This window comes from Cryptomeria japonica, chromosome 2 (assembly GCF_030272615.1).
Source record: "Cryptomeria japonica chromosome 2, Sugi_1.0, whole genome shotgun sequence".
NCBI classification, from domain to species: Eukaryota; Viridiplantae; Streptophyta; class Pinopsida; order Cupressales; family Cupressaceae; genus Cryptomeria; species Cryptomeria japonica.
The window spans coordinates 475789725-475816832 of record NC_081406.1 but is presented as its reverse complement, the minus strand read 5'-3'; the positions used below and the strand labels follow the sequence as shown (position 1 = coordinate 475816832).

General features: G+C 38.4%; 1 protein-coding gene across 9 annotated transcripts in view; it reads right to left on the bottom strand.

Moving 5' to 3' along the window:
• Window positions 1–27108, bottom strand: part of LOC131049033 (putative ion channel POLLUX-like 2) — a 383365-nt gene that overhangs the window by 101991 nt on the left and 254266 nt on the right. For all 9 annotated transcript variants that reach the window (XM_057983566.2, XM_057983498.2, XM_057983206.2 and 6 more), the window contains 2 exons: window positions 11345–11429; window positions 10307–10454 (listed from right to left, as the gene is read on the bottom strand). In XM_057983566.2, the coding sequence (XP_057839549.2) occupies window positions 10307–10454; window positions 11345–11429 (233 nt within the window). The remainder of the gene's footprint in view (window positions 1–10306; window positions 10455–11344; window positions 11430–27108) is intronic.

Here is a 27108-nt window from a genome sequence, read left to right as displayed (position 1 = left end):
TTATTCCCCAAAAAAATCCCAATTCATGAAAAAATCGTTGACCAAGTGTTGACCAAATTTTCAAAGATTTTTTGCATTTAAATCAGGTTAAAATCATGTTAAAAACCCCCAAAATGGCAAAAACGTGAAAAAATCATTCCAAAAACTTGCAAAACCCTAGAAAAACATGTGAAATTACTGAATTGCTTAGAAATAGGATTGGTCTAAGACAAAATCAGAGTTCCCCACACTTCACTTGTTCAAACCCACGAGCTCAACGACCCAACAAAGGTAGAAAGCCCACGAGCTCAATGGCCCAGTAGGGGTTTGAACCTTGGTGGCTACCTCACCAATGGAGTTTTTCTACCACAACACTAAACATTCAAAGACATAACTAATATATGTAGATATAGATATATGATTTATAATTTATAATTTATAATTGATATAGTTAATTTTTGCTCAAACAAAGACATACAATTTATTATGTGAGCAATATATCTAAAGTGCTGCACAAAATAAATCTGAATGACAACAAACAAGCTTACATAGTTGTAATAAAAGAGCCTCCAACACAATCATTAAAATTTGTCTCTACCTAAAATAGCAGTTGCAAGCTAGGTATTGCCAAAACCAGTGGCTTGCTAATCTTTTACAATAAAACAGTTTCAGTTTTCAAAAACTGAACTCTTGGAATTAAATCCAGTTGTGTATTTCTCAGGAATGCATATTTGCAGCATTCGGAATGTTTCTTGGTCTTTGGTCCCAGTGATGGACTTTAGCTTGTTGTTGAACGACACGCTTCCCAATGCTCGGTTCAGATCTCGCGCTCCTATAGCACGTTCATGCATCTTCTTCTTCAGCTTTTAGCATCGGGCTTCTTGACGTTTCAGGCTTTCTACTGGTTCTTCCGGACGATGCCTAACCTACGAACAATCAATCTCACTTTAATAAACCAATTTGAAAAATTAATTAAATTAATTTAACAAACATTAGATTTTTAACGTCTGGCTTCGTCTTGGTGGAGTTTGGGCTCGAGAAGCTCTTTGTGAGATGTATCTTTTAAATGCCTCTCTTCTAACATGAAATCCTGATTCTTCGTCTTGATTCACTCTCAAAATTTAGACAAAATTAAGGCTTGAGAGATGAACTGCGAGATGTTAAGTTTAAATGCACAACCTTATTCTAAACGAACCTCTTTCATAAAATTTGACCCTTGATATGTTGAAGAAAATGAGCGAACGTAAACTTGCAAATTAACCTTCAAAATCTCCACCTTAGCAAAATTCAAACATTTCATAAGGAGTATGCGATTTTCTTTTGTTTAAACGCCTCCCTTTTGTTCTTGAATTTCGGCTAATCAAGCCAATTTGCACAATTTCTACCCTAGCTTCAAGTTATTTGACCAAAATATATAACTTATTAAGATGCCCTTTGATAAATTTTTGGCTCTTTAGGTAAAATAAGAAATTCGACCATTGGAGAGAAAATGTGTGATTTTGGGAGATATTGAACTTTTCGGCCAAAATGATGTCTTTTCGCGATTTTGGTCTTTTAGAAGATTTTGGCTTATGTGAATCAAAATGGCATGATTTAGGAATTTTAAAGTTTCGGCCTTCTACATGTTTTGTGAGCCCTTTACTTGTATTTCAGCCTACTCAGCCGATTTGCGAGTTTTGAACTTGGCCATTTTGCTCTCGTTTGTGGGAATTTTGGATTCACTTGCGTTCAAATGCCCTTTGCGCGACTTCGGGCTTACTGAAGATTTTGAGTTTGATGTTTTCAGCCTACTGGACTTAAAACATGAACTCCACTCTTTCTTTCCTATTCTTGGGTTATGAAAGTGTTTTGCGCGATTTCTACACTCCCATTTCGGCTTGAATACATATTTTGCGCGATTCAGGAGTCCATTAATCTTTTCAGCTATTTTCCCCTTTGCTAGATGTCAAGTTTACGAATTTCGAGCCAGACTGCCTATTTGCGCGATTTCTACAATTTGTAATTTTCGACTCAAAGAGCCATTCTGGCGCAATCTAAACCCTACTAGCCAACTTTGGGAGATTGGTCTACTTTGTGAGTTTGTAATTTTCAGCCTAAATGCCGATTTCGCGAGTTTGGGGGTTTTCGGCTCAGAAAGCCTTTTTGCGAGTTATGCCATTTTAAGGCTAGAGGGCCCTTGTGCAAACTTTGACGCGATTTGGACTTTGCCTCCTTTTTCAGCCTATACACCAATTGTGCGCAACTTTTGATTTAACGTCTTTCCGTCTAAATGATGTATTTGTGCGATATACGATTTCATTAATGCTTTTAGCATTTTGGACGATTTGCAGGATCTCCTACTTGTCTCACTTTCGGCCTCCAAGGATATTTTGTGAGTTTAATGTTTTTCGGCTCTTTGAAGCCCTTTTCGCACGACTCTTCTCACATTTCACCTTGTTGAGCTGATTTGCGGACTTTGAACTTCGTGTTTAGGAATTTCGGGCCTTTTTGCAAGAATGCGCGATTTAAATTGTACGCCTCCCTCTATACTTCGGCACCTCACAAAACTTACAAAACTGCCGAGTTTTTCCAATTTTGGGTTTACTTAGCTCGGCGATTGGAGGGTATTGTGGTGGATTCGAGTGACTTCACTCCTTTTGTTGCCTTCAAATTTTTCAAGATTTACCTTTAGCTTTGAAAGCCAATGGCTGGAACTCCTCTCTACCAATTAGGCAGATTGCAACCACGGGGGTCCCTGTCAAAAGGACGGGGTGTGCAGTGCAGAGCACAACAGTACGATCTCTGTAATGTCCCCTTTTTTGGAGGAAGAATAATTAATTAATTAAGTTGTCGCAATTATTGATATTTCTTAAGGATAGCTTAATTAATTATTTGAATTAATAGTATCAAGTTAATTATTTATAAAGTTATCAAATAAATTAAAAATTAAAAGGTGGCTTTATATTTAATTAATTTAATAAAGTGACTTAATTTAATATTATATCATAAAGTCACTTAAGTATAAAAGGAGATCTAATTGAGCTTCAAGGCAGCCAGGAATTGATATTTGAATTGATTGGGTTTTCTGGAGCCAAGGGGTTTCAGCAGATCTTTGTCTTTGGGAACGAAAACTCCCATTGATAGCATAACTGAGGGAGTGAAAGATCTCTTGAAGGGTTGCATTTGAGGAGGTGATACTTCAGTCATCTCAATTGTGCTTAGTTGTGGCCAAAGGCCAACTCAGCTTAAGTTCAGTTTTGTGAAGTAAATAGAGACATCTTGGTATGGAAGGATTTCATTGACTGTGCTTCATTAATGTTGATTCCACGTCCCAGCTCACTGAGTTTATCTCAGACATTATCAGTCCTTCATATTTGTGCTTATTGAGTTTCCATGGCATCTTCATGGTAGACGGCTTTGGAGGGTATTCAGTTCATTATTATTCGGATACCTATGTGCATCGATTCACTTGAGGAGGCAAGGCGATTCATCTAGTATTTTTGGAGGAGAATTGAAGTGATTTCAGGTTACATATAAGATCTGAAGCAAATCGAACCAGTCATCTATACCCCACGATTTTGCTTATATCTCCATTGTGGTGCATTGGTTTCCTCCTAGATTGTGGCGCCCACCTATGAGGAGTTCAACAATGATATTCGTGGCTTGAGAGGAGTCCAAGGAGCTGTTAGTAATTAACTACTGTAATTAACATCTGCAGCAGGGGCGATTTGGAGAAATATTTGATTTGGCTAAGGGGAGGCTCAAAGTGGAGAGATATTGCTTGCTTCTTCAATCACAGACCTACGTGCTACATTCCAGGTTCTTTTGGCATTGAGATTTCATTGTATTTTTCACTTTGTATAAATGTATTCATGGCTGCCATTTGTACTCAAAGATTCTGAAATGATTTGTTGAAAGCCGAAAGTCTTGGCCCTTATTCAAATATTTGTAATAAGTCTATTGCCTTCTAATAAAGGGAGTTATAAGATTTCATTTAGTCTATATGTTGTTACATGATTGTATGCCAACTGTTTGTCAAAATATCAGTCATCTGTAGGTGTACATTTTCTACATTATGATTCATGTATTTGCATCAGAACGATTGCACATTCATCGTAGAGGGTTATCTTCTTGTTTAGTAGTTTTTTGCAAGTCATCCTTGATTGTTAATCAAAGTTAATGCTATCAAAACAAGTCTGAAGTATTATATCAGTCAGTACTGCATAACACGCAAGATTATACAGCTGTCCAAAACCGCATAACACGCAGGTTATACAATCTGAAACTAGAATAGCAGGTTATCAGACAATTGTTTGATAATATTCCTTGCATATTCAGTCATACACCAGCAAGAGATACTACACTCTCACCTTGCCCACTTTGAGATATGGATCATCAAAAAGTGATGATATTCAAAAAGAGAAAAGGTGTGTATATTACATTGTCATTTTGTTATCGATCCATTTCCACTTGTTATCTATTAACTTGGCATGATCCGAATTTGCATACTATTATTTTTCACTTTGGCATTGACACATTTCCATTTGTTCCCTATCAATTTGGCATAATTGAATTTGCACATCATTATTTGTCTTTTTAGTGTTGTCAATAAAATCATCATTACCATCAAGAAAATGATCAACATCTGAATTTTCAGAATTGGCCAATCTTTGCTCATCATCATGTAAAGTGTGGTGGATGTCATGAATGTGTTGAAGATGGAGTTTGGCTTGATGGACCAATAACTTGGCTTGCTTTGCCCTTTCTAGCCAACCATCAATCAAATTATGAGATTGTTCTATATCAGCCGCTCCAAAATGTTTAAAATCAGTCCCATTACGAGATGCATCATAAATTTTACCATGCCCAATGCTTGCATTTTGTGTGCCAATCATAGTAGAATCTACATCGCTCATTTCCCTGTGATTAGAGGCTGCAATGTCATGACAAATGGAGGATTTACCACTGCTGTTAAACATCAGAAAATTAGAGCTGATTTCTTCATTTTTACCCATGTTTTTAAAAGCCTCCATGTTAAGCAAGCAAGCATACTGTTAGCTGCCTCGTTCTTTGGTTCACTCATTAGTACCTTAAGCACAATATGTGTACCCATGTGATTAAACTCCAACTCCATCTTGTTGAAATCTTGTGCATACCTCCCAAGAGACTTCAACCATTGCACACCAAGTACCACGTCCGTCCCTCCACCAATACCAACAACATAGTAATGATCTATGAAAGAATAATTATCCAATGCAATAGATAATCAGTGTACCCTTCTTGTGCAACTCACTTGGGAACAATCCACTAGCATGACATGAAATCCATCAAATTCCTCTACCTCCAGCCCCTTATTTACCACAAAACCCCCATTGATGAAATTATGAGTGCTACCGCTGTCTACCAAGCATAACACTCGTTCCTTGACAATCCCTTCCAACACGAAAGGTTGATACATAGGAACACTGAAAAGAGTAGCAATAGTGCCATAAGCAACATCATGTGTATCAACAACATCCTCATTGTTGCCCTTAGAACTTGTATCTTGAATTTGCTCATCATCCACATCTGAATGAACCTCAATGAGATGTGCCTTGCCATTCCCACGGCATCTGTGTCCACGCTCCCAAGGCTCCTTATACGAGAACCATAGGTTCTTCCTCTTCAACTCATTATAAGTCTCCTAATCCATCCTGAGAGGAGGTGGTGCATTCTGGTGTTGGGTAGAAGACCTCTGCAAAGGTTTGGGGCCATCAAAAGATTTCTTATTCTGCTGATGAGAAGTGAGCGGTGGTGTAGTCTCAAGGTCCAGGGTAAAGTGAATAATCTCATGTAGCGTCCTAGGCTTAAGAGCCTTGACCAATCCCCATAGTCTGTCATGCAAACCCTCAATAAACAACATCACCCTGCATCTATCTGCCATCTCAGGAACCATAACAGCAATATGTTGGAACTCATTAAAGTAAATTTCAACATGTGGAGTCTCTCACAGCAGTGCAAAGTCCCTGTAACACAACTCAACGTCCTTACGATCAAATCTAGCAATCAACCGCTAAATAAAATCAATGTAAGAATGTAAAAGTCCATGGTTTTGGGTGACCAAACCATGGTGCCACCAATCATAAGCCACACCCTCCAAATGTAATACCGCAAACTGTATGGCCTCATCCTCAAGCATTGACTTAAGTGACAGGTAAATATGTAGTTTGTTCACCTAGTCTCGTGCACTAATCTTCCCACTGCCATCAAAGGAAAATAAAGTAATCTTATCGGTAGCCCACTTGAGATCACTATTTTGCTGTTGTCTAGGCCATGTGTCATTACAGTTCCTCATATTGTCCCTATGATGCATACAGTACTGGTGTAAAGGGAACGCATCTCTAACATGTTCTAGGAGACGAAACCACTCATCACTAGCTGCCATAACGATATCCTAAAACCCAATGCCCTCCTGTGGGTCTGCTGCTAGTGGCTCATCTCTCAAAGTGAAACGAGGTTGCATAGGCATGTCAATTGTCCGTGTATATGCCCTGTCACGCCTAGGAGAAATAGATGCACTACCCAATGATGAAGGAGCCCTACTACTACCACGGCTCCCAACTACAGTAACATACCTGTCACGTCTACCACACCTATCCCTGTGACGAGTCAACCTTAACCTGTCCAGTGTATCCTAAAATCTATCTAGTACGTGCACAATCCTAGGCTGAGAATTAGCCAGAGTTCTCATGACTTCATCTGGATCAAGATAGTTCTGTCTCTCCTCCTGCCGAAGACTCCTATTTCTGTCAGGTATATCACCCATATCAAAATCCAAGTGTCCCTGTGCTCTTTTGCATGTATAGTACCTGTAAGGTCCAATTCTTCCCAGATGTATAGAATTAATTAGAGGACCCTCAGGGTGGCAGGATCATTGCTCTGATACCACTAAAAGATCCCCAGCCAAGTTATACTGAATTTTTCTGATTTTTGTGTTGCTAGTTGCTTATTGATTGGTAGTTTGAAGATAGTTTTTTGATGTTTTTTGCTTGGGTTTGATACCGATGGTTGTATGAAGGTTTGATCACGAAAGAATACCAATTTAACAATACTTTTCAACTTAAACTACTGAAATATAATTCACTGATGATAAAACTCAGAATTCTGATTTTCGGAAAGCAGTATAATAATTTCAGATTATCAGAATTAAGAAATCTATTTTATCACTTCAACTAATTTGCATACCAAGGAGTCCAGCTCCTAACTAGGAGGGGGTTTAATCAATTAATCTTGAATAGAACGCAATGGATGAGCGTCCAATGATGTCCAATGACTCCAATGGAGTTTATTTGCATCAATTATAATTAACAAAAACAAATATTCTGAAACTGCTAAGAAATGTGCCTAGCCTCCAAGCAAGATTATTGAATTTACTAAGTTTTCCTCAATGAATGACTGATTTGAACCCCATTAGCCATCTGTAGCCTGAAGAATTTATCAAATCTCTGATGGAAAGTGATGACAATGAAGAACAGTCCAATTTCAAACCCTCTACTATGATGTATGACCCAAATTATGCACCTTGAGGCCTACAAGTGGTACGGCCAGCAAGAAAAGGGTATGGCTGGCCCACGGAATGGTACAGCAGCTTTTGGGGTATTCCAAACCCTCTTAAATCTGCAAGGTATTTCCCAACCCTCTTAAATCTGCAAGGTAAAATTTGAATCTTCTGATATAGGTCTGAATCCGCTGATAGTACTCTCAATTGAAGCACAAATAGGAATCCTGTTATGAATTCCCCACAATTATGTACTGGGTTTGCCTCCAATTCACTAATTCCCAAGGAGTTTTTGTTCCCTGAAGGCTGGTCAGCTGCTAAAAAACATTTGCAGAGCTCAATACCAACATAGCTGATGTAAAAAAGATTGAATGAATATCCAAAGAAACCCCAACATGTCACCTTAATAGCCTCTAACCCTAAATGTACCTTTTAGGGTTTCCATGCTTTATTTTAAAACACTATTAATTACTTGGCCTTCCTCTATGTTGATCGCACCTTTTCCCTAGGCTCCCTTTTATTATTCTAAGTTTTAAAAACTACTTATGTTATGTCTCCTAGCCAACGTGGCCCAAGGTTGTCCCCTTTGTTATAATATTAAAAATATTTTATTAAGAAAGCACTTTATTCAATCCAATGGAGTTATTAAAGTTATTAATTTAAAAATCCAAATTTATTCCCGAATTCACCACATGAACTCCCAAACTAAAAAATTGAATGCAATGACCTGTCCAAGGATGATGACTAGAAGTGGTGGTGCAACTGGCAATCTCCTCCTAAAAAGCAGGGATGCTCCTAAAAATTAGGAGACTATCTCAAAATGATGATAAACAGTCCTAAGCCATTCTGCTTTGCTCCTTGGCCCTCCGATGGTCAAACAGTCAACTGACAGTCTCCTAAAAAATGGACTCAGAAAATCACCAAACCCCCAAATGGTTTCCATATCCACCACATTAACCCACAAGAACCCTAATTATAGGCTAACCCATGCTAACAACTGGACTGTCTAAGGAAGGGACATTACAATTGTGGTTAGCGTCAAAGATTGCATATCTTTTTATTTTGCTTTTTCTTAATTATGCTTTCTGAATTTTCCCTTATTCTTGTAATAAATATATGATTTTTTGACCAGTGGTGTTGGTATTGGGAACAAATCTAGTAGGATTTGTAGGATTTTCCTTTGCTGGAACTCGGTAGGAGTTATTTAAGACATTGTGTTGGGTTGTTGCCATATGCATATGGCTTGACTTAGACATACACAAGAAATGTGGCCACGTCTATGACAAATCTTGCATCAAATTGGGATATTTTCATAGTCAATAAGTTGCTCCTATTCAGCCATGTGGATAAAGCATGATCTAATCTGATAAAGTCTTATCCAAATTCAAATTAACACAAACATTTGTACTCCAATGCCTGAGTTTAGATTCATTTGTGAAACCATAACATACTCTCCTATTGCAGACACAATCTCCCTTATTGTGGATTCATGCCAATATTTTCTTGGTAGAAGAGGAAGGAGAATGCAAGCTTGTTACCATACTTAAGAAATTATCCATAGGATTAAAAGTAGGAGACCAGTGTTCCATAAATAAACCCGATCTGTTCGCAACCAAGCTCCTGCTTGAAAGATCATGCCATATTCGTAAGAATGCAACCATTTGACATTATGAAAGTTTCTATTGATCTCACAAGATTTCAATTTGCTTGGATCCAGGCTTGAAGGGTCTAGAGGCCAAGATATGCTCCCACAGATTTTGATATGAGACCTTTGATTTTGACGGTCCACAATCTATGCTCTAGTTAATCATCTGCGAAGAACTTTGGGGAGAGATTCCATTTTAAGATAGCGTTCATCCTCTTCCATTAAAGCTAATATAGGTTGACAATACGGCAATGCACATACTCTTGCAATAAAGATTTACATTTGAATCTGTTGACAGATGTTGAAACATCTGTGAGAATGCAGTTTAAATTTGGAGCTTGCAATGGTGCATGCACAAGTGAGGAGGCTCTGGCATTCTGCCCCTTCCCTCCCCCACAAATTCATTCACCTGCACTCCCTCACTCCCAGAGGGACTAGAGGATAGAGAATTTTTTGCAGACCAGATGGGTGATGAGAAAGTGATAGGAGACTGGGGGCATAGTTCAGATCTGGTTTGGTAATGGCTGAAACATGTGACTCTCCTTTATTCCACAATGGCTTTTATTTATTAAAAAAGATCATAAGAATGCAGATTAACTTTATAATATGAAAAAAAAACACGAAGTCCAAAACCATATATCATAGCTTATTACAAATCATTCATTTTGGAAATAATACCAGCTACCTCAGCTTCTCCAGCATTATCGAAAGCATCAACAAAAGAAATTTATACAGAGTTACCTGTCTGTTCTAGTCTTAATTCTTCTCTGCAAAAAAAAAAGATTTTATAGAATTAACTTCATCCTCTGTCATAGATTCTTCACATGCACCCTTTGTACCAGTCTATACATTTTTCTTAGCATCCATCAGTAGAATTGAAATTTGTGATTCTTTAGAAAAGGAATAATAAATATCAATTAAAATTGGAATACAGACATGTAGCTATCTTTCAACTAGAGTTATCAATGAAATTTACTTTAAAACCTAATAAATGCTTTTATAGGGAATCATTCATTCAGATTGGTTTAAGGTTTTGCGACTATGAGAAACTTTAAGAGGAATAAGATATGTAGTACCAATATGCCAAATACAAACAGTATTATGTTTTTCATTATTTAAGCATCCAATAAAAAATATTATGTTTCAAAGATAGAAAAGAACAATACTTGCAGGGTCAAGTAATTTGTGATACACTTTAACCAGTCCTTTTTGGCGAGAACATTGGACAAATAACTTTGATGCAAGATTCTTCACTGGTTCAACCTTTGGACCACATAGTGATTTCAAGAGGTTACCGGTATTATCATTTGACACCTGCAAACATGAAAAGGCAAATATAAGTGGTAGAAGCACAAAATATGCCATGAAATGACATAAGAAAAGTGAACTGATGTAATGAATTACTCTTGTTCTTTATAATATTAGTCAAGGACTATCCAGAATCTTTGTGGAACCATTTAAGTTTTTGTCACCTGAAATCAAGAAGAAAAGATTTTTTGTCATGAAGTACTTATTTCTCCATCTAGAAGGATCTACTCATTATATTGAAAAACTATGGTTGAGCTTAGGAAATCATTCTCAGTCAGATGGGAAACTATGATGAGACTCTTTCAATGGAAGTTACAAGGAGATCAAAAATGATAATGACATAAGAAAAGTGAACTGATGTAATGAATTACTCTTGTTCTTTATAATATTAGTCAAGAACTATCCAGAATCTTTGTGGAACCATGTAAGTTTTTGTCACCTGAAATCAAGAAGAAAAGATTTTGTGTCATGAAGTACTTATTTCTCCATCTAGAAGGATCTACTCATTATATTGAAAAACTATGGATGAGCTTAGGAAATCATTCTCAGTCGGATGGGAAACTATGATGAGACTCTTTCAATGGAAGTTACAAGAAGATCAAAAATGATACAAAAAGCTTTGTCTAGGAAGAAATAGAAAAGTGAACTAATTATGTGCACAGGATAACATTTATCAATAGCTACCAATTGATTGATACATAATGATGCAGACGGTGCAATAAAATCGAGTATAAGTTCATCTAATAGCTAAAGGAAGTTAATATAGATTATTTTGATCTTCTCACTAATCCAAAGGTTCCACTTCTGAAATATGATCAATTTAAAATAAAGTTGCAGGTAGAATTTTTTAAACTGCAATTTGAATCATATTTATGATCCCAGAAAATGTTCAATACCTCAACAACAACTGTCCCAGAGGACTTCCCAAGAAGAGGGTGCAGTGCTAAAACAGAGAGAACTGCATCTGCATCAGCTTCATACCTAAAATTCCAATGCAATAAAATTTTCATGTTCTAATAAAATATTTCAATTTTTGTTTGTAGAAATCGACAGAATACATAATACATTGATCAAGTTCAAAAATAAATCATTTTCATTAGTAATTTCAAGGATGCTTGATAAAGTTTGGATCACATCAACTATAACATGAAAGCAAACATACATAGTGTAATTTTCACAGAATAGAACAGGGTATAACTTCAAATGCATCATATTAGTCAATGATCATGATACCAACTGTAAATGAGAACTTATATTGATGTGTCACCTGTGCATTGCTTTTAACATTTTGGAGTTGTGCTTTGTGAGTTAATTTATAACTAATCCTCAGATTACCTCCTTCATCGAATTCTGTTATGGGCCTCACCTGCATACCTGTCTTCACATTAGTACCTAGCTTTGTTTAATGTGTGGATTTCTTAGATGATTGCACATTAGATTGTGTGGTGATTGATTGGGATTCAAAAAGAAATCCTTTAGCTTTAAGGATGACAAGGATACGTGCAGTAGATGGAAGTTTTGGATTTAAGAGAAGATGGAGAATTCAGAATCATTAGCACTAAGCCTCAGCTAAGGCCTTTTTATTTTATATCTAAGTTACCGGTTCTTCTCCTTTTGGCTTGGGTTCAGGTTTTGGTTCTTGCCCGGTCCTGGTTCTCCCCGGGTTCTCCTTGGGTTCCTCCCAGGTCCTTCACAGGTGGTCGGGATCCCTGTCGCAGGACCCACAAGGAACCCGGCCACCTGGGAAGGACCCAGGTGGAACCCAGGTCGAACCCAGGAGGACCCGCGTGAACCCAGGCCCGTGGTTTCCAAAAAACAGGGGCACGGGTCACAAAAACAATAAAAAAAGACTTTCTAAAATAGTTTTTTTATAATAAAACTCTAATTCGCCCCTTTATGACTTTTTAAAAAAGACTTGAAACTTGAATATTATCTTTTTTGCTAATTGGGAATACAATATTAGACTTTAGTTATTAGTTTACTGATTACATTTGCGATATATGAATATTTATTGGCATTGGCAATTAATAATTATGGATTTATGATTTATGATTTATGTATGGAAAGTCACATTGTATATTTTATTTTTGTATGGATTGTATATATTGAACATATATATAATATATCGGTATATGTATATAATTAAAATATATATATATATATATATATATATATATATATATGTACGGACGAACCCGTACCCAAGATTTTATTTTTTTTGCCGAATCCGCGAATCCGTACCCGAATCCGAGCCCGAATCCGAACCCGAACCAGTAACTTAGTTTTATATTGAATCACCTTAGCTGAGGCTTTAGGGAAAAAAGTAGGATCATTGTACACTGCAATAAAAAATATGGATTTGCAGACTTATAAAGACAATCGCCAATCTTGATGATCATCAAAAGGTATTGACTGTAAGACAAGTTAGTAGAAATGCTCCTTCTAGGAACCGTTCCTTCAATCTTTAATTAAATTATACTTGAATATTTTTCTTGTATAATTTTACAGATATTTTTTGATAAGAAAAAGTATTTGTATTATTAAAGGAAAATGTACATGATCAACAACTGGAAAAGTTGAATGTGCTATTTGTAGTCAGCATAAAATGCTTATTGTTATGTTTGATAATTTTGGTTATCCAACAGTGTATTAAGTGGGTTGTCACTATCAGGTAGTTATGTGTCCGTTGGTTGATGGTTGTGTTCGTCTCGGCAACCATTGGGTCCTCTAAATATGTTGTGTATCGCCAAGGAAGGTAGTCTGGAATAGTCGGGTCAATTCTAATCCTTGGTCGACCATCTTTGGTCTTCTCTATGATAATCACATGTGCCAATAAAGATATTTTTACTATTGTGTCTGGCAAGCGTTGTCATGTATATTATTATGTCCTATATTTGATTCAATAGATATAGTAGTAAACATTTTGGCGTTGCTGCCTTAAAAGAAATCGGGTCAGCCTTGAGTGATTCATGCTCATAGAACCCAATAAAGGTGAGAAGAGGCCACAAGGTGGTCAAGACCAAGTGATTAGGTCATTCGCCCACCCTCAGCCCGAGGGAGCACAAAGACAAGTCCGAACCTAGAAGTACTCGGAGTGTTGGGACACTAGAGGTGGACGTGTAGAGGATGCGCACATGGCTAAGAGAGCAAGGAAAGCACCAAAATGTAGCAGTCAGAACAATCCACCTAGGTCCAGCACACCTGGAAGTACTTGGAGTGTTGGGGATGCTGGAGGTGGACGTGTAGAGGACGCACGCATCACTGAGAGTGCAAGGAAAGCACCGGAACATAGCGATCGAAACAGTCCACCCAAGTCCGACCCACAAGGGAGTAAGTAGGCGAGAAACCAATTCGCACGAACTTGCCCCTCGTCGAGGAACCATGTATAAGGGGACTTGAGCCGAAGACTCTAGAGAGGAGAGGGAAGAGAAACGAGCGTGACCAAGGTGCAGAAGATGCACAAGGTGGACGCGTAGAGAGCTCACGCGTAGCCAAGAGTGCAAGAGAGGCACAGGAATGCAAGGAGCAAGAACGTTCAATTTGGTCGAACACACACAGTACCTTCCAAGCAAGGATAATGTTGCACAACCAGAATACCCAGGAGAGGCAAAAATGCTCGAAGTTCACAATAGATGGATCAGAGAACCCTGTACGACATTGTAAGACATGTATAACGATATATCACCACAATTACTAGCTGAAAGCATTTCCCACCACCCTTTAGGGAATTGCTATTGAATGCTACATAGATCTAGACGCTAAGGAAAAGGCCGGCTAGAGTGAATGAAATAAGGCATTTGAAGAGGAGTTCAAACTCCTGAGGGATGACAACGAGATTGTAGCCGAAATCTACAATACCAAGCAGGGGAAAAATGAGAGTGTGCGGGCTTACAATCGTAGGCTCAAAGAATTGTTGATCAAGATGGAACACCAGTCGGCCGATGGATTGAAGAAGATGTGGTTTGTGCAGGGACTTGTTCCATCTCTTGGGAGGAAAATTTAAGTTGTTCCTCCGTCCTCATACGCCGATGCTTACAATTGGGCGATGGAAGTCCCTTTTTGTAAACAACAAATTACATCATTTTTTACTGAGTTTATCCCTCACATTGTCAAGACCTGACAATAGGAACCTTGGGGTGACCTTATTTGATCATATCTTTAGCATTTGAGGTTTCCTTATTCAAGAGAGGATAGAATACTTAGTGTATTTTATTATGTTTTGGAGAGTGTCATAAAACACCCATCAACACTTGAGATTTTCACTTTGCCGAATCTACACAAAGTTATTCTGTCGAGTCACGTGCCGAGTTCGAGTCTCGTTACTATGGATTTAACAATTTAAAAGCAATGCATTAAGTAATCTCAATTAGTGTAACGGGGAAGCAGTAACTATATGTATTTAACAATTTAAAAGCAACGCATTAAGTAATCTCTACCAAATGTGTGGATCTCTTCAAACAGCTTATCACTGCCTCCTTTGCTGTTCTTATCAATGGATCTCCCTCCATCTTCTTTCAAGCCTCTAGAGGACTGAAGCAAGGGGATCCCATTTCTCCTATCCTCTTCATAATCATGGCTGAATGTTTTGGTATATCTATGGAAAGTATGGTGATGAGAGGAATGTTCAAGGGACTCCAACCTTCGTCAGTTGATCGTACATGCTCCCACCAACAGTTTGTGGATGATACTATTATCATGGGGGACTCAAGCATCTCAGAAGCCAAAACTCTCAAGGACACCCTGTGTAAGTTTGCATCTGCTTCTGGCCAACTTATCAATTGGGTTAAAAGCGAAGTGTTTTTCATCAACACTCCTGAGAGGAGACAGCATAGAATCAACAGAATTCTCGAATGTCGGATTGCTGATCTTCCGGCCACTTATCTTGGTCTCCCTCTAGGCATTGCACCACCAGATTCGTTTTGGAGTTCTCTGGTGGACAAATTTCAAAAAAAACTTGCTGGATGGAAAGGTGCCCTTTTAAGTCAAGTTGGAAAGCTCCAACTTCTAAAAGCCTCCCTTCAAAACATTCCTATTTATGCCCTTAGCCTCTTCAGAATTCTTGTTAAGTATGCTGAAGCAATTGAGAAAATTCAGAAAAAATTTCTTTGGTCAGGGGTCGAGGAAAAGAAAAGAATGTCTCTTGTGGCTTGGGAAAAGGTGTGCAGACCGAAAAGTAATGGAGGCCTGGGCCTGAGAAGAATCCGGACCCTCAATGAAGCTCTCTTGTCTAAACAGGTTTGGAGACTATTCCACTCTAACAGTGAATGGTGTAAAATCTGGACAAGTAAGTACTCTCTTTAGTCTTCTTCTCTTCCAGCTTTTATCAATTCTGATTTCAGCATGAATGGGTCCCATATCTGGAATCATGCCTCTAAGTGTAAAGACAGCATTGCCAAAGGGGTTAAATGGAATGTTGGCAATGGTAGGAAAGTTAGATTTTGGGAAGATCCCTGGCTCCTCGACAAACCTTTGGTAGAAATCCCTGAATGGGCCCCTTTTGCTCCCTCCTGTATTAGAATCTTTGGCCCTCTGGTTGAAGTTTATTGGATAGGTGATAAATGGAAGAACATTGAAAGTATTCACCTGGGCCTTATTAATCTCAAGAACCATCTCTCTTCTGTTTGGCTGAATAAAGAGGAAGACTCCCTTATTTGGAAATTTGATTCTAAAGGCAACATCACTGTCTCTTCAATGTATGGTGTTCTTTCCCCAACCCCCTCTGAGAATCCTTTTTGGTCTAAAGCTTGGATAAAGGGTCTAATCCCTAAAATCAATTTTTTCTATTGGACTATCCTTCAAAATAAAATCCTGACCTTAGATAATCTTAAGGGTAGAGGCTTTTCTTTCCCTGATAGATGTGCTCTCTGTCTCGAGGAGGAAGAGTCTGTGGACCATTTGGCTATCCACTGCTCCTTTACTGCTTCAATTTGGGAAAGACTTCTTAAGAATTTTTGCATTGATTGGGTTTTTCCTAACACTATAAGTGATTTGTTCCATTCTTGGAATTATCACTGAGCTAACCCCTTTTTGAGATATTTGTGGCAGCTATCTCTCCCTCACATTCTGTGGGGAATATGGAAAGAAAGGAACAACCGTATCTTCAAGGACACTTCTCTCACCCAGGATGTTGTTTTCCAGAAAATTCAATGGGCTATTGTGGAGAACATTGGAATCATTGGGAATCCTTGCATTTCTGCCAACCCCATGGAATCTCACATTTTAAGTTCCTGGAATCTGAAGAATGTTGGTAGTCCTGATCCCACTCTAAACAAAAGACTCGAAGCTAGATGGCATACTCCCCCACATGGTTGGCTCAAAGTCAACTTCGACGGTGCTGCAAAAGGCAATCCTGGTCCTGCGGGATGTGGTGCAATCCTCGGAGATGAAAACGGTAACTATAAGGAAATGATTGTTGTTCCTATAGGGAGTCAAACTAACCACAAGGCAGAAGCAATGGTTGCACTCCAAGGTATTCTCTTGGCCAAAAGATGGAATTGTCCCTATCTTTGGATAGAAGGGGATTCTAATAACATCATCAAATGCCTAAAGAGAACCTCTAAGCCTTCATGGACTATCAATAACATAATAAAGGCTGCTAGAGATCTCATCAACACTTTTGAGAAATGCTTCATATCTCATATCTATCTTGAAGCTAATGGTTCTGTTGATTGGGCAGCCAACGTGGCGGTCATTCAAGATAAAATGATCACATGGAAGGGTGAAGAGCACATCCCCGATGACGTCAAATCAATCATTTTTAAGGATCGATACAATAGTACCCCAAAGATCATAAATGGACAAAGTAATGATGAAACAGATTAAAAGGAGTGCTATGAGTAATAATAATAAAGTCAGTACCATTTATTGCAAGACTTACGCTACCGCTTCCCACGCTTTCTGGGTATTTTTGGTAGTTCCAAGAAATCTCTTGCCTAAAGCTCTCTACAATTCTCGACCTGCTGCTCTGAATAGTGAAAAAATGGGAGGAAATCGACGCTGCTATGAACCCAGCAACTGCAAGGAGTGGAAGCAAAAGGAGGTTCTCTCGAACATTTTGTAGAAGGGCGGGTTTTCAAAGTTTATGGAGAGGCTCCATGGGCGCAACACCACTGTTACTAATTTCTTCTATAAAAACTGGAGAAAGGGCACTCTGAAGATGGGAGATCAATCAATCTCCATAGATGAAAACCTCATTGCTCAGGTTACGGGTCTCCTCAGGGAAGGAAGCAATTACTACAGAGACAGGAAATTGAGCAAGGAGGCCATTGAAAGATATCCTGAAACGACAAAGAAGAAAAAGCGCTTGGTTAAGCTAAGGAAAACTTACTATCCTCCTAGGGCTTTTGTTAAACCATGGAGGGGGGTCTTATTTGCTATAATGCGCTATGTAACTTTGGATGGTAGATTCACAAAAGTGTATGGCTACCATTTTGTTTTGCTGAACCATTTTAGGTTTGATGAAAAAGTCAATATACCATATTTTCTGCTGTGCTCTATGAATGCTACCATTAAGGCCCATAAAAAGAACCCTAAGGGTGATATAGCCATGCATCAAGGTCTCGTTGTTTTAATTTATGACCACCTCAAAGCCAACCAAATTGCCCGCCCTCAGCCTTCTATCTCTGAGTCTGAGGAGGAAGGGTCGGATTCTGTTTTTTCTTTGGGTGAGGAGTCAGAGAGTGATTCGATGAGTGAGTCCGAAGAGAGTCTGGATGACTCTGAAGCGGAAACTGGTAAGAAAAGAAAACATGTGAGAACCAAGCCTTCCTCCTCGAAGGGTAAGAATAAATCTAAAGATAAAGTTCTCCAAATTAGCTCCTCCTCGGAGGAAGAGGTCTCTGAGGATTTTGAGAAGGAACCCCAATCTCCTCAAAAAAAGAAAAAGAAAATTTCTATTCAGACAAGGAACAAACAGAAGAAACAGGATGCCAACATTATGGAGCTTAAGGAACAGATGCAAAGAAAGAACCCGGACTTCGACCAAAATTTGGAGGAGGAGACCACTGGGGAAGGTTTTGAACAAAGAATCGTAAAAGTTGGTAAAATTACTGTTGGAGACACCTCCAATAAGGAAAAAGACAACGCTGGTGAGAAATCACCCTCCTCATATCCTCCTCCTGAGGGTTTGAAAGGCTTTGTGGACACCATTGATTGGCTAATTTCTAGTTACAAGAAAGCTGTGGAGGATATTAAGAAGCTCAATCATAGAGTCCAAATTCTGGAGACTATCAGTTTTGGCGGAGGCAAGTCAATGGCAGAACAGGTTAAGGATTTGACTAAAACAGTTGCCAAAGCCGAAGAGATTAGAGACTCCTTCAACCCCAGGTTCGAGCAAATTGAGAAAGACCTAACTAAGACGAAAAATAATGAGATTGGTATGGATCAAAGAATGGAGGAAACTGATAAAAAAGTCAATTAAATTGAAGAAAGCCTTAAAAGCATTGCAGAACAAAGCTTAAATATTCTGAAGGCTTCAGCTGGCGACAACAAAAATCCTCATCAGCAAAATGGAAGAGGAGAAGGACTCCCTGGAGATTGAACCTGACATGGATGGCACGGGAGAAGTGCAAGGACCTAGAACAAGGACCAGATGTAAAAAAGAAGGAGAAAAAGCCAAACAAGGACATGGAAGAATTCAAAGCTGTCGCGACAAACTATGATCAGCTGGTGAATAAGGCGGAGGAGCTCCTTAAGTCTTTTTAGTTGTGTTGTGTTTTCTCTAGTTTTTTCTGCTCTGTTGTTCCTTTCTTTTGCTGTCCTTTCGGTTGACTGGTTTTTTCCAGTCGTTTTGTAAGCTGTTCGTTGTTTATTGGCATTCGTAGTGTTGTACCAATACGAAAACTTTGTATTTTATCAAATATTCATTTATCTACCCTTTCACATGTTTTCAAATCTTGTCTATTGTGCATTGTCCTATTGATTCTTTTATAACTCTAATAGGCTCATGAAACAACCAACAAAGATTGGACCTACACCTATATAAGTCAAAGTTTCAAACAATTGAGACTTAATGTAATAGAGACAAGGTGTGCCATTCCAAAGAAGAATAAAAATGTGATCATCAATGTGGTGGCATGCACCAATGTAAAGAAAGTTCAAAATTAAAAATTCTAATTTAGTGTAATGGTGCAAATACAAGGCAAAGGATACACAATGTAATGTCCCCATTTTTTGTCACTTCAATTTGGGGTTACCTCCTTTCTCGGTGATAGTTAACCTTGTCAAAATGGATGTTTGTTGTTTGCACTAAGCTCAAGTGATCTTGAGGACTCCTATGACATTTTTTGAAGTGATTTCTAGATTCTAGTGTGTTCTGAAAGATTCTTGGAGAAAGTGTCTATTTATAGTGACCCAATCGGCCCCAGTTTTAGTTATTCATTATCAATATCATTCCAATTTGGTCAAATTTTTTATTCTGATCCTTTCTCACAAATTCCGCAACTCAAGTGTATTATTGGCTTTAATTTAATTATTTTACTAAGATAAGTTGCTTATCTCAGGTGAAATTAAAGTTTTAAATCACAAATACATATTAAGGGGACATTGTATATCATATATTATTACTATTCCATAAATAGGATCTTTTGGAGCAAAAAAAACCATTTTACTAAAAGTGTATTTTAAAATGTCTTCTAGAAAGTTTGGGAGAGAAAAGTATAAAAGGTGATTCAAGGAGCTCACTTGGCAATATGTAGAATATTCCTATGTTACGTGGGCACGCGTGCCCGGTATTTTTTTCAAGTGTCCCCGTCCCGGGGACATCCTAGGGATAGGGGACTCCTAGGGGACATCCCCATAAATTCTACATATTGACAGTGAATTTTGACAATGAATTCTATAAGCAAATTGACTTTGACTCTCAATTTAACACAAATTTGGCATAAGACATGTGCTAGTTCTTATATGTTAAGGTTCTATAATGTATAGGTGCATGCTTTATCCATGTTTTCATATGGAAATTTTAAATTTCCGTATATATTTTAATTTTCCCTATTTTTATATAGTCGTCCTATTGATGTGTTTTTTATGCACATGCTAACACAAAATAAAATACACAAAAGTATCTTATCCTCTCTTGAACAAAGCTTCTCAAATGCTGAAGATTGGTTTAAGGATCACTTGAGACAGCTCCAAGGTTCTAGTATGTCGGGTCACGACGTGTGGATAAGTTCCATTGGTTGATGTGATTGCTGGTATCACAAGGGGACTTATGTTGAATTGTTGAATGCTTGAATCGCTGGAACTTGATCAACTGATATTGCAATCTTGTGATGCTTTTGTCCTAAATTAGTTTGAATTGAAAAAAAGGGCAAAAGATGAAGGGTTGAGGAACTGTATTTTAAAGCCTAGAATGCAAGAATATGGGTGAATGATTAGATAGAATCCTACTAGGCGAGGTCTCACCGTCAACTTGAACAATTTGACACAAACTTAGTGCAATCTTCTAAGGGATAACTCAAAGATATTCAAATCATTATCATCGAACATTGATCACCATTCAAGTTAATGCATAAACAATGGACGTGTTGATGTGACTTTTGTACATGACCAAACACAAAATAAAATACCCAGAGGTATCTTATCCTCTCTTGAATAAAGCTCCCCGGATGCTGAAGATTTCGCAGAAGGATCAATCGGAGAAACTCCAAGGTTCTATTATGTAGGTTCTCTACTCGTGGATAAACACCAGTGGTCGTTGTGTTTGTTGTTTTACAAGGGGCCTTACGTACTCTGGGAAAGCTTGTTCTTGCAACTACTTTTCAATGAGGAAACAGAATTCTCCTAATACTAACTGATGTTTCAAAAAAGGCAAAAGATAAGGGTTTTAAGGAGGCGATACTAAACTAATCCTAGGAATGACTAAATGAGGACTGGTCTTGATAAAACTCTACCAATTTTAGTATTGCCAAAAGATTACAACTTTACTGGAATTGGTGCGATCTTCTAAGGGGATTCAATGATTTTCGAATCATCAATGGGATAGATACTATCACTAAGATACATATCAATATCTCTAATAATGATTGAACTCTTAAACAATCTTAATATCTCCAGTTGACCACACAAGGCGTACTTACAATCAGTAAGGAGCTAGTGGTTTGGACTATGAGTTTTACCAAAGATCAAACATAACATTCGTCCTTCAATCTAATTCTAAAACTTAAGTACTAAGTTTACTAAGAGTGATTCAAGAAGATAAACAACCATGAAGATGGCCACAAGGATTGCAATAAAACACCATGACTTCAATATTTCATTGATCTCATAGCAAAATAAAACAACAATTGTTCAACTTTCTCTCTTCACTACTTCTTTCTCTGCTGCTAACAATCTTAATCTTATTTCTCTTTTTTCTAACTCTAACCCTCTAAAATGAACTGGGTGAGGGCTTATATAGCACTCTCAAATACAATAAACAGCCTGGATCTAAAGAAGATCAAAGGCTAAGATTTTGACACCTAAACCCTAATTAGGGTTTGTTACAAAAAAGACCCCATTTAGATAAACATTATCAATCCATAGCCAATAGAAATTGGTACAAATAACGAGGAAACATAGCCCAATGGAAATAGAGTTGCCACGTCATCTTATAGCAACTTCTCATTTAGAATTTTGTTCCCTTTTCTATGTTCTCTTCTGGCATATTCAATGAATCTGGATGTAATCCCCTCGATCTCAGCAATGGGAATCTCATGCAGGTTCTTCATTCGTTCTTCCAAGTGAAGGACTTGATCAAAAGTTGCAAGAAGGGTCATTTACCATCCAGGCTCTAGCTCTTTTGTTTTCTCGATCAGGAACATAGTAGCATACCTCTGATCTTGCTCCTTTTCTGTGACCATGTTCTCCTCTTTGCAAAAAACAATCTTGATCCTGTCTTCCAATTCTTCAACATCCACATCTGTTTCGATCTCTATCCCTCTGTCAAGGATTCACTAATACATTTGGCCTAAAATTCTGACAGAGAAGGTATATTGTGATCAAATTTGATTTTTTTTTTAAAAAATGCCCGATTTCGTTGGAATTCCGACGATAATGCAACATTTGGTTTCGACGGAGAAGGAATTGGCAATGACATTTGTGCTTTTTTAGAAAAAGTACCCGCATTCGTCGAAATTCCGACGACCGCGGGCATTACTTAAAAAAAAAAAAAAAGACCAAGTCATTTCATAGATCCCGCCTCTACCATCACAAAATACCAGCTATCCTAGCTATACTACTAGTGTATGGCCCGATCGGGATGCATTCGATCGACATGCCGATGCGCTCATCTGAACAAAGAGATCAGGTTAGGCGCTCTTTCTCGTATGAAAAGGGATAGGTTATTTATGCGTTGATTGGATGCTTGCGGGACAAAGATATCGGATCAGGTTGTTTATGCGCTCGATCGATCGGGGAGAAAGAATAAATCTAATTCACACGACGTCAGGGCTCAACCTCCTAATTGCAGTCACCACTCGGATGTCTGAAGGAGATAGCTTCTTGTCATAATGCATTGCGTTCCTTGCCCACATCTTGCTTCTGGACGGATGCTTCGACACTACAACAGAATAAACCGAATCGAGTCAAATGGTTGGTTCCCGATAGGACCTTTATGCCACAAATGCTCCAACTGCGGAATGAAGTGGTTCCTTCCATGCCGATTCCGACGAAAGAATCCGGATCGATTACACGCTCAAGAAGTCGCAGGTGGGAGTCTAGTAAGTCGAGAAGTTATTGTTGGGCCATACCCCGATGAACACGAAGGAGGGAGGCGGACATAGGTTCCCTGTGTCGGTTTAATTGCTGCAAGAATGTGTTTGTCAGGGCGGCCATTTCAATTATCATCGTTTCACTCTAAATTGGGCATTACAAGATCCAGTTGAAGAAAAAAGGTAGGGTATAATCAACAAATTCATTGTTATACATAGTCAAATATTTAGATTCAAAGGTTATTATAGATTTATCAGATTAATTGCCAATAGCAGAGATGGTGAGAGGTTTCTGTAATATGATATGATCGATTTAAAAGAAGAATTTCTTACAAGACCTAAACCGTTGAACAATCCTACAATCATGTATTAATTAAACACTGCATTTTAAATAATGAACAATATAGTAAACATATTAACACTACTTTCCATATTTAAAATATATCCTAATTAAGGAGAGGGATGACCTAAACCTGCATGATCGAGTGCCATTATGTAAAATATATCCTAATTATGGATGTTGGTATATATGGTTGTGACAGAAAATCTCTGTTGTAGAACCATGAGAGCACTGTGTAGTGATCAAGTGCTATTTTTTGTCGGTGTTTTGGAAGGGAGCATAAGTGTACCATTAGGAAGGTGGTATAAAATGGAAGTTGAGAGGTATAAGGTTATGAGGTGTGGGTTAGGATAAGATAGGGAGGTAAGTGATGAAGGATGTAATGGTGAAAGAGTAAGTTAGGATATGTCAGGGGTTTGGAAGGTCGGAAAGTGAATGGGGGGAGATAAAAGGATGTGAAGGATGGAATGGGGTTAGGTAGGTGAAGTAAAAGTAAGTGTGTATGAGGTTAAGGTTTAGGATAGGATGTAGGAAAGTGGAGGAGGTTAAGATAGGGGATATGAAAGGTAGATGGAAGGTAATAATGATAGGAAGTGAGGTAAAGGTTATGAGGTGTGGGTTAGAAAATAGGGTGTAGGAAATGGAAGGAAGGGTCATATCACTTTCAGAGTTTTCACCAAGATGAGTAGCCCGAGTATGGACCTCAAATCTTACAAGCCATGAGGATCCACTTGTAGTAGAGGAGCATATACTTGCATCTTGGGAGCTTATTACGACTTCGCCTTGAATTTGGGAAATACACATAGAGGAGATAGAATATTGATCAATACACATTACCTAGCCTCATCATGCATAAATACAAGAGGTATAGACTATAGCAAGCACATATCATGAGCCAAAGGATCATATTCGAGAGTTGCTTCATCTCCAATCCTCTACATTTTTAAGATCCACAAATGGGGTTGAGGATAAGTCTTGGTTACTTAGCTTGGACTTATGCTTTGGGTTGCATCTATATGTGAGCAACCTAAAGGCATAATTTTCAATGCAATTTTTGAGAGGACTTGATTCCACCTTGTGGTATGAAAGATCCTTGATGGATCTCTTTTACCAATCTGCTGTAATTTTTATTTATTTAAATTGATTTTTCCTGCTTATTAATATTTTCTTTCAGAAATAGACAGAAGTTGCAGAAGGGTTGAATTCTTTTTGTATTTTGATGATTTTTCAACAAGTAAATAATGAAGTACAAGTACATGAACAAAGTACTGAAAATGAAGTTCATATACAGCCAAAACAAATTCGATTCAAGGCAGATTTCTGAATATAAAATCAAATATTTGACCAGATGAAGATTTCCAATAATTTCAGGAAGATTACAATCAGGAATAATTCCAACCTGGATGCTGAAAGAGTAACATAACTAGGAATGAAGTTGTGGCAAGATTCCAGCCCTCCAAGTGCTGCACGTGGGAAGGAAAGTGGCTGCCAGGTACAGCCGTACGGCTGCCAAGTACACCCAACTGGTTAGAAACCCCAAACCCCACGCTGAACTCTGTCAGAATTGCTGAACCTCCAGAAAGAATGCCGTACAATCTCCAAGATGCTAATAGCTGCAAACAAATCCAAACCACTGTATTGGGGGCTACGTCCCAAACAGGCAAGGCATTGGGGTTGGCGTCCCAGATGCTGAAAAGCTCTTCCAGAGCCAAATCTCAAATCCAAGATGTAAAATGTGTAAAAGATAATAAGAATTAGGTCTCAACTTCCTTATAACACCTTCCCACTAAGCTCAAACCCTAAAAGTGACTCAATGGCGCGTTTAGGGTTAAAATGTTATATTTCTCATTTTAAGTTGTCAAGTGCATAGAAAATGACCTTTTTTCAAATATAAAGAAATCCGTTCATCGAAAGGATCTGAGTCAAAAGAGAAATATTTAGAAAAGTCCAAGACCTTTCCAACAAGCTATCACACCAAGGGATACGCATCTAGATGAGGCCAAAAAGCCCTTATCACTCCAAAATGGCTATAAACATAGCCTTATTTAAATAATTAAACGCTAACTTAAGAAATATTTAAATATATTAAAAATATATCCCAAATAGCTGTAGAAGGCTCAAATGACTCCAAAAACCTGAAACGGAATTTGCCACTTGTCTGTGACTGAAGTCGGAAATCATGGATCAACTGGCAGTCTCATCCCTAAAATCTAGGGATGCTCCTAGAAACTAGGAAACACACCCAAATCTCCTGAAACTGAAACCATCTAAAAGGTCATGAATAACCTCACAACTGGCAACTGTCACGACCTCCTAAAATTTAGGGATACCCCCTAAAATCTAGGAACTGCTCCAAACTGGCTCCAAACTGCCTGTAAAGCCAAAATCCAATCACTATATGCACTGAATGAGTCCCAATCAACCTCTGCTAGCCTACGAGACTCCAATGATAGGCCAACTCCTCCGTCTCCGATGTCCACTCTAGAAAGGGGACATGACAAGCCTCCCCTCTCGGAGTTGCTTGCCCACAAGCAACTGAAACACCAATCCTCCACCATCCCAAATAAGATGTAAACAAATCATTGCATGTAACTGCTGCTCATCTCTGATATAAACAACATGCAATGTCCCGGTTTGGAATGGCTCCTCAAAATGCTGAAGCACCCGTGCTGTCAAATCAACACTGTCTGGGTCCCAGAGCGAAGCATAGCTCCCGCTGAATACCTCAAGTGAGCAATGGAAAACTATATCATCTCCATAGATCAAATATCCATAAATGCCAAGATCACTAGTGTGTCTGTGATCACCAACATGCATAACATCCGTCATAATATCCAATGAATGCCAATCCATGGAAGACCCTCTGTGATCTGACCCCATCTGACACAAGTGACACACAACTGCCACACACTGCTGCTGATGTGCCGGAAGATCTAATGCCAACTCACTAGACAATATATAATACTGACTAAAATCATCACTGTCCAGGCTGGCATATAAAAATATGTAATCACCAACTAGCAATGAAACAATCACCCTGTCTAGAGAATCAGGTGAAATTGCCACATCAACTGGCTCAAAGTACTCACTAGGAGTAACATCACATAACTCATCCACGCCAGCTATCTGATGACAATCAACCTGTGGATCAACTGTCGTCCCACTCTGCTCGATAAACTGAGATGGATAGTGGGTAAACTCCAGCTCCATCCTCGTGATATTCCGAACATACCGTCCAAGTGTCAACAACCATTGTACACCCACGAGTACATCTATACATCTGAAGTGAAGCAACCCATGTAGGATCCATGAAAGGAAGGTACTACACATGTCTATACCATGATCCCACACAAACCACCTGTAGGACATAAACTGCTCCTGCTGCTCTCCTCTGATATAAGTGCCATATAATCTTAATATTTGGAGCAACATACTATAATCCCTATAAGACGCTGTATCAAATGAATCAACACCTGGATCCCAAATAAAACTAAATCCACATCCATCTGTCATGAAGAGACAATGATAGTAAGAGGCATCCTCGATACCATGTCTCTCTATAGCCACTGTGAAACCATAAATACCACCAATCTTCAATGTTGAAATGGACCCATCAATAAGACAATTTCCA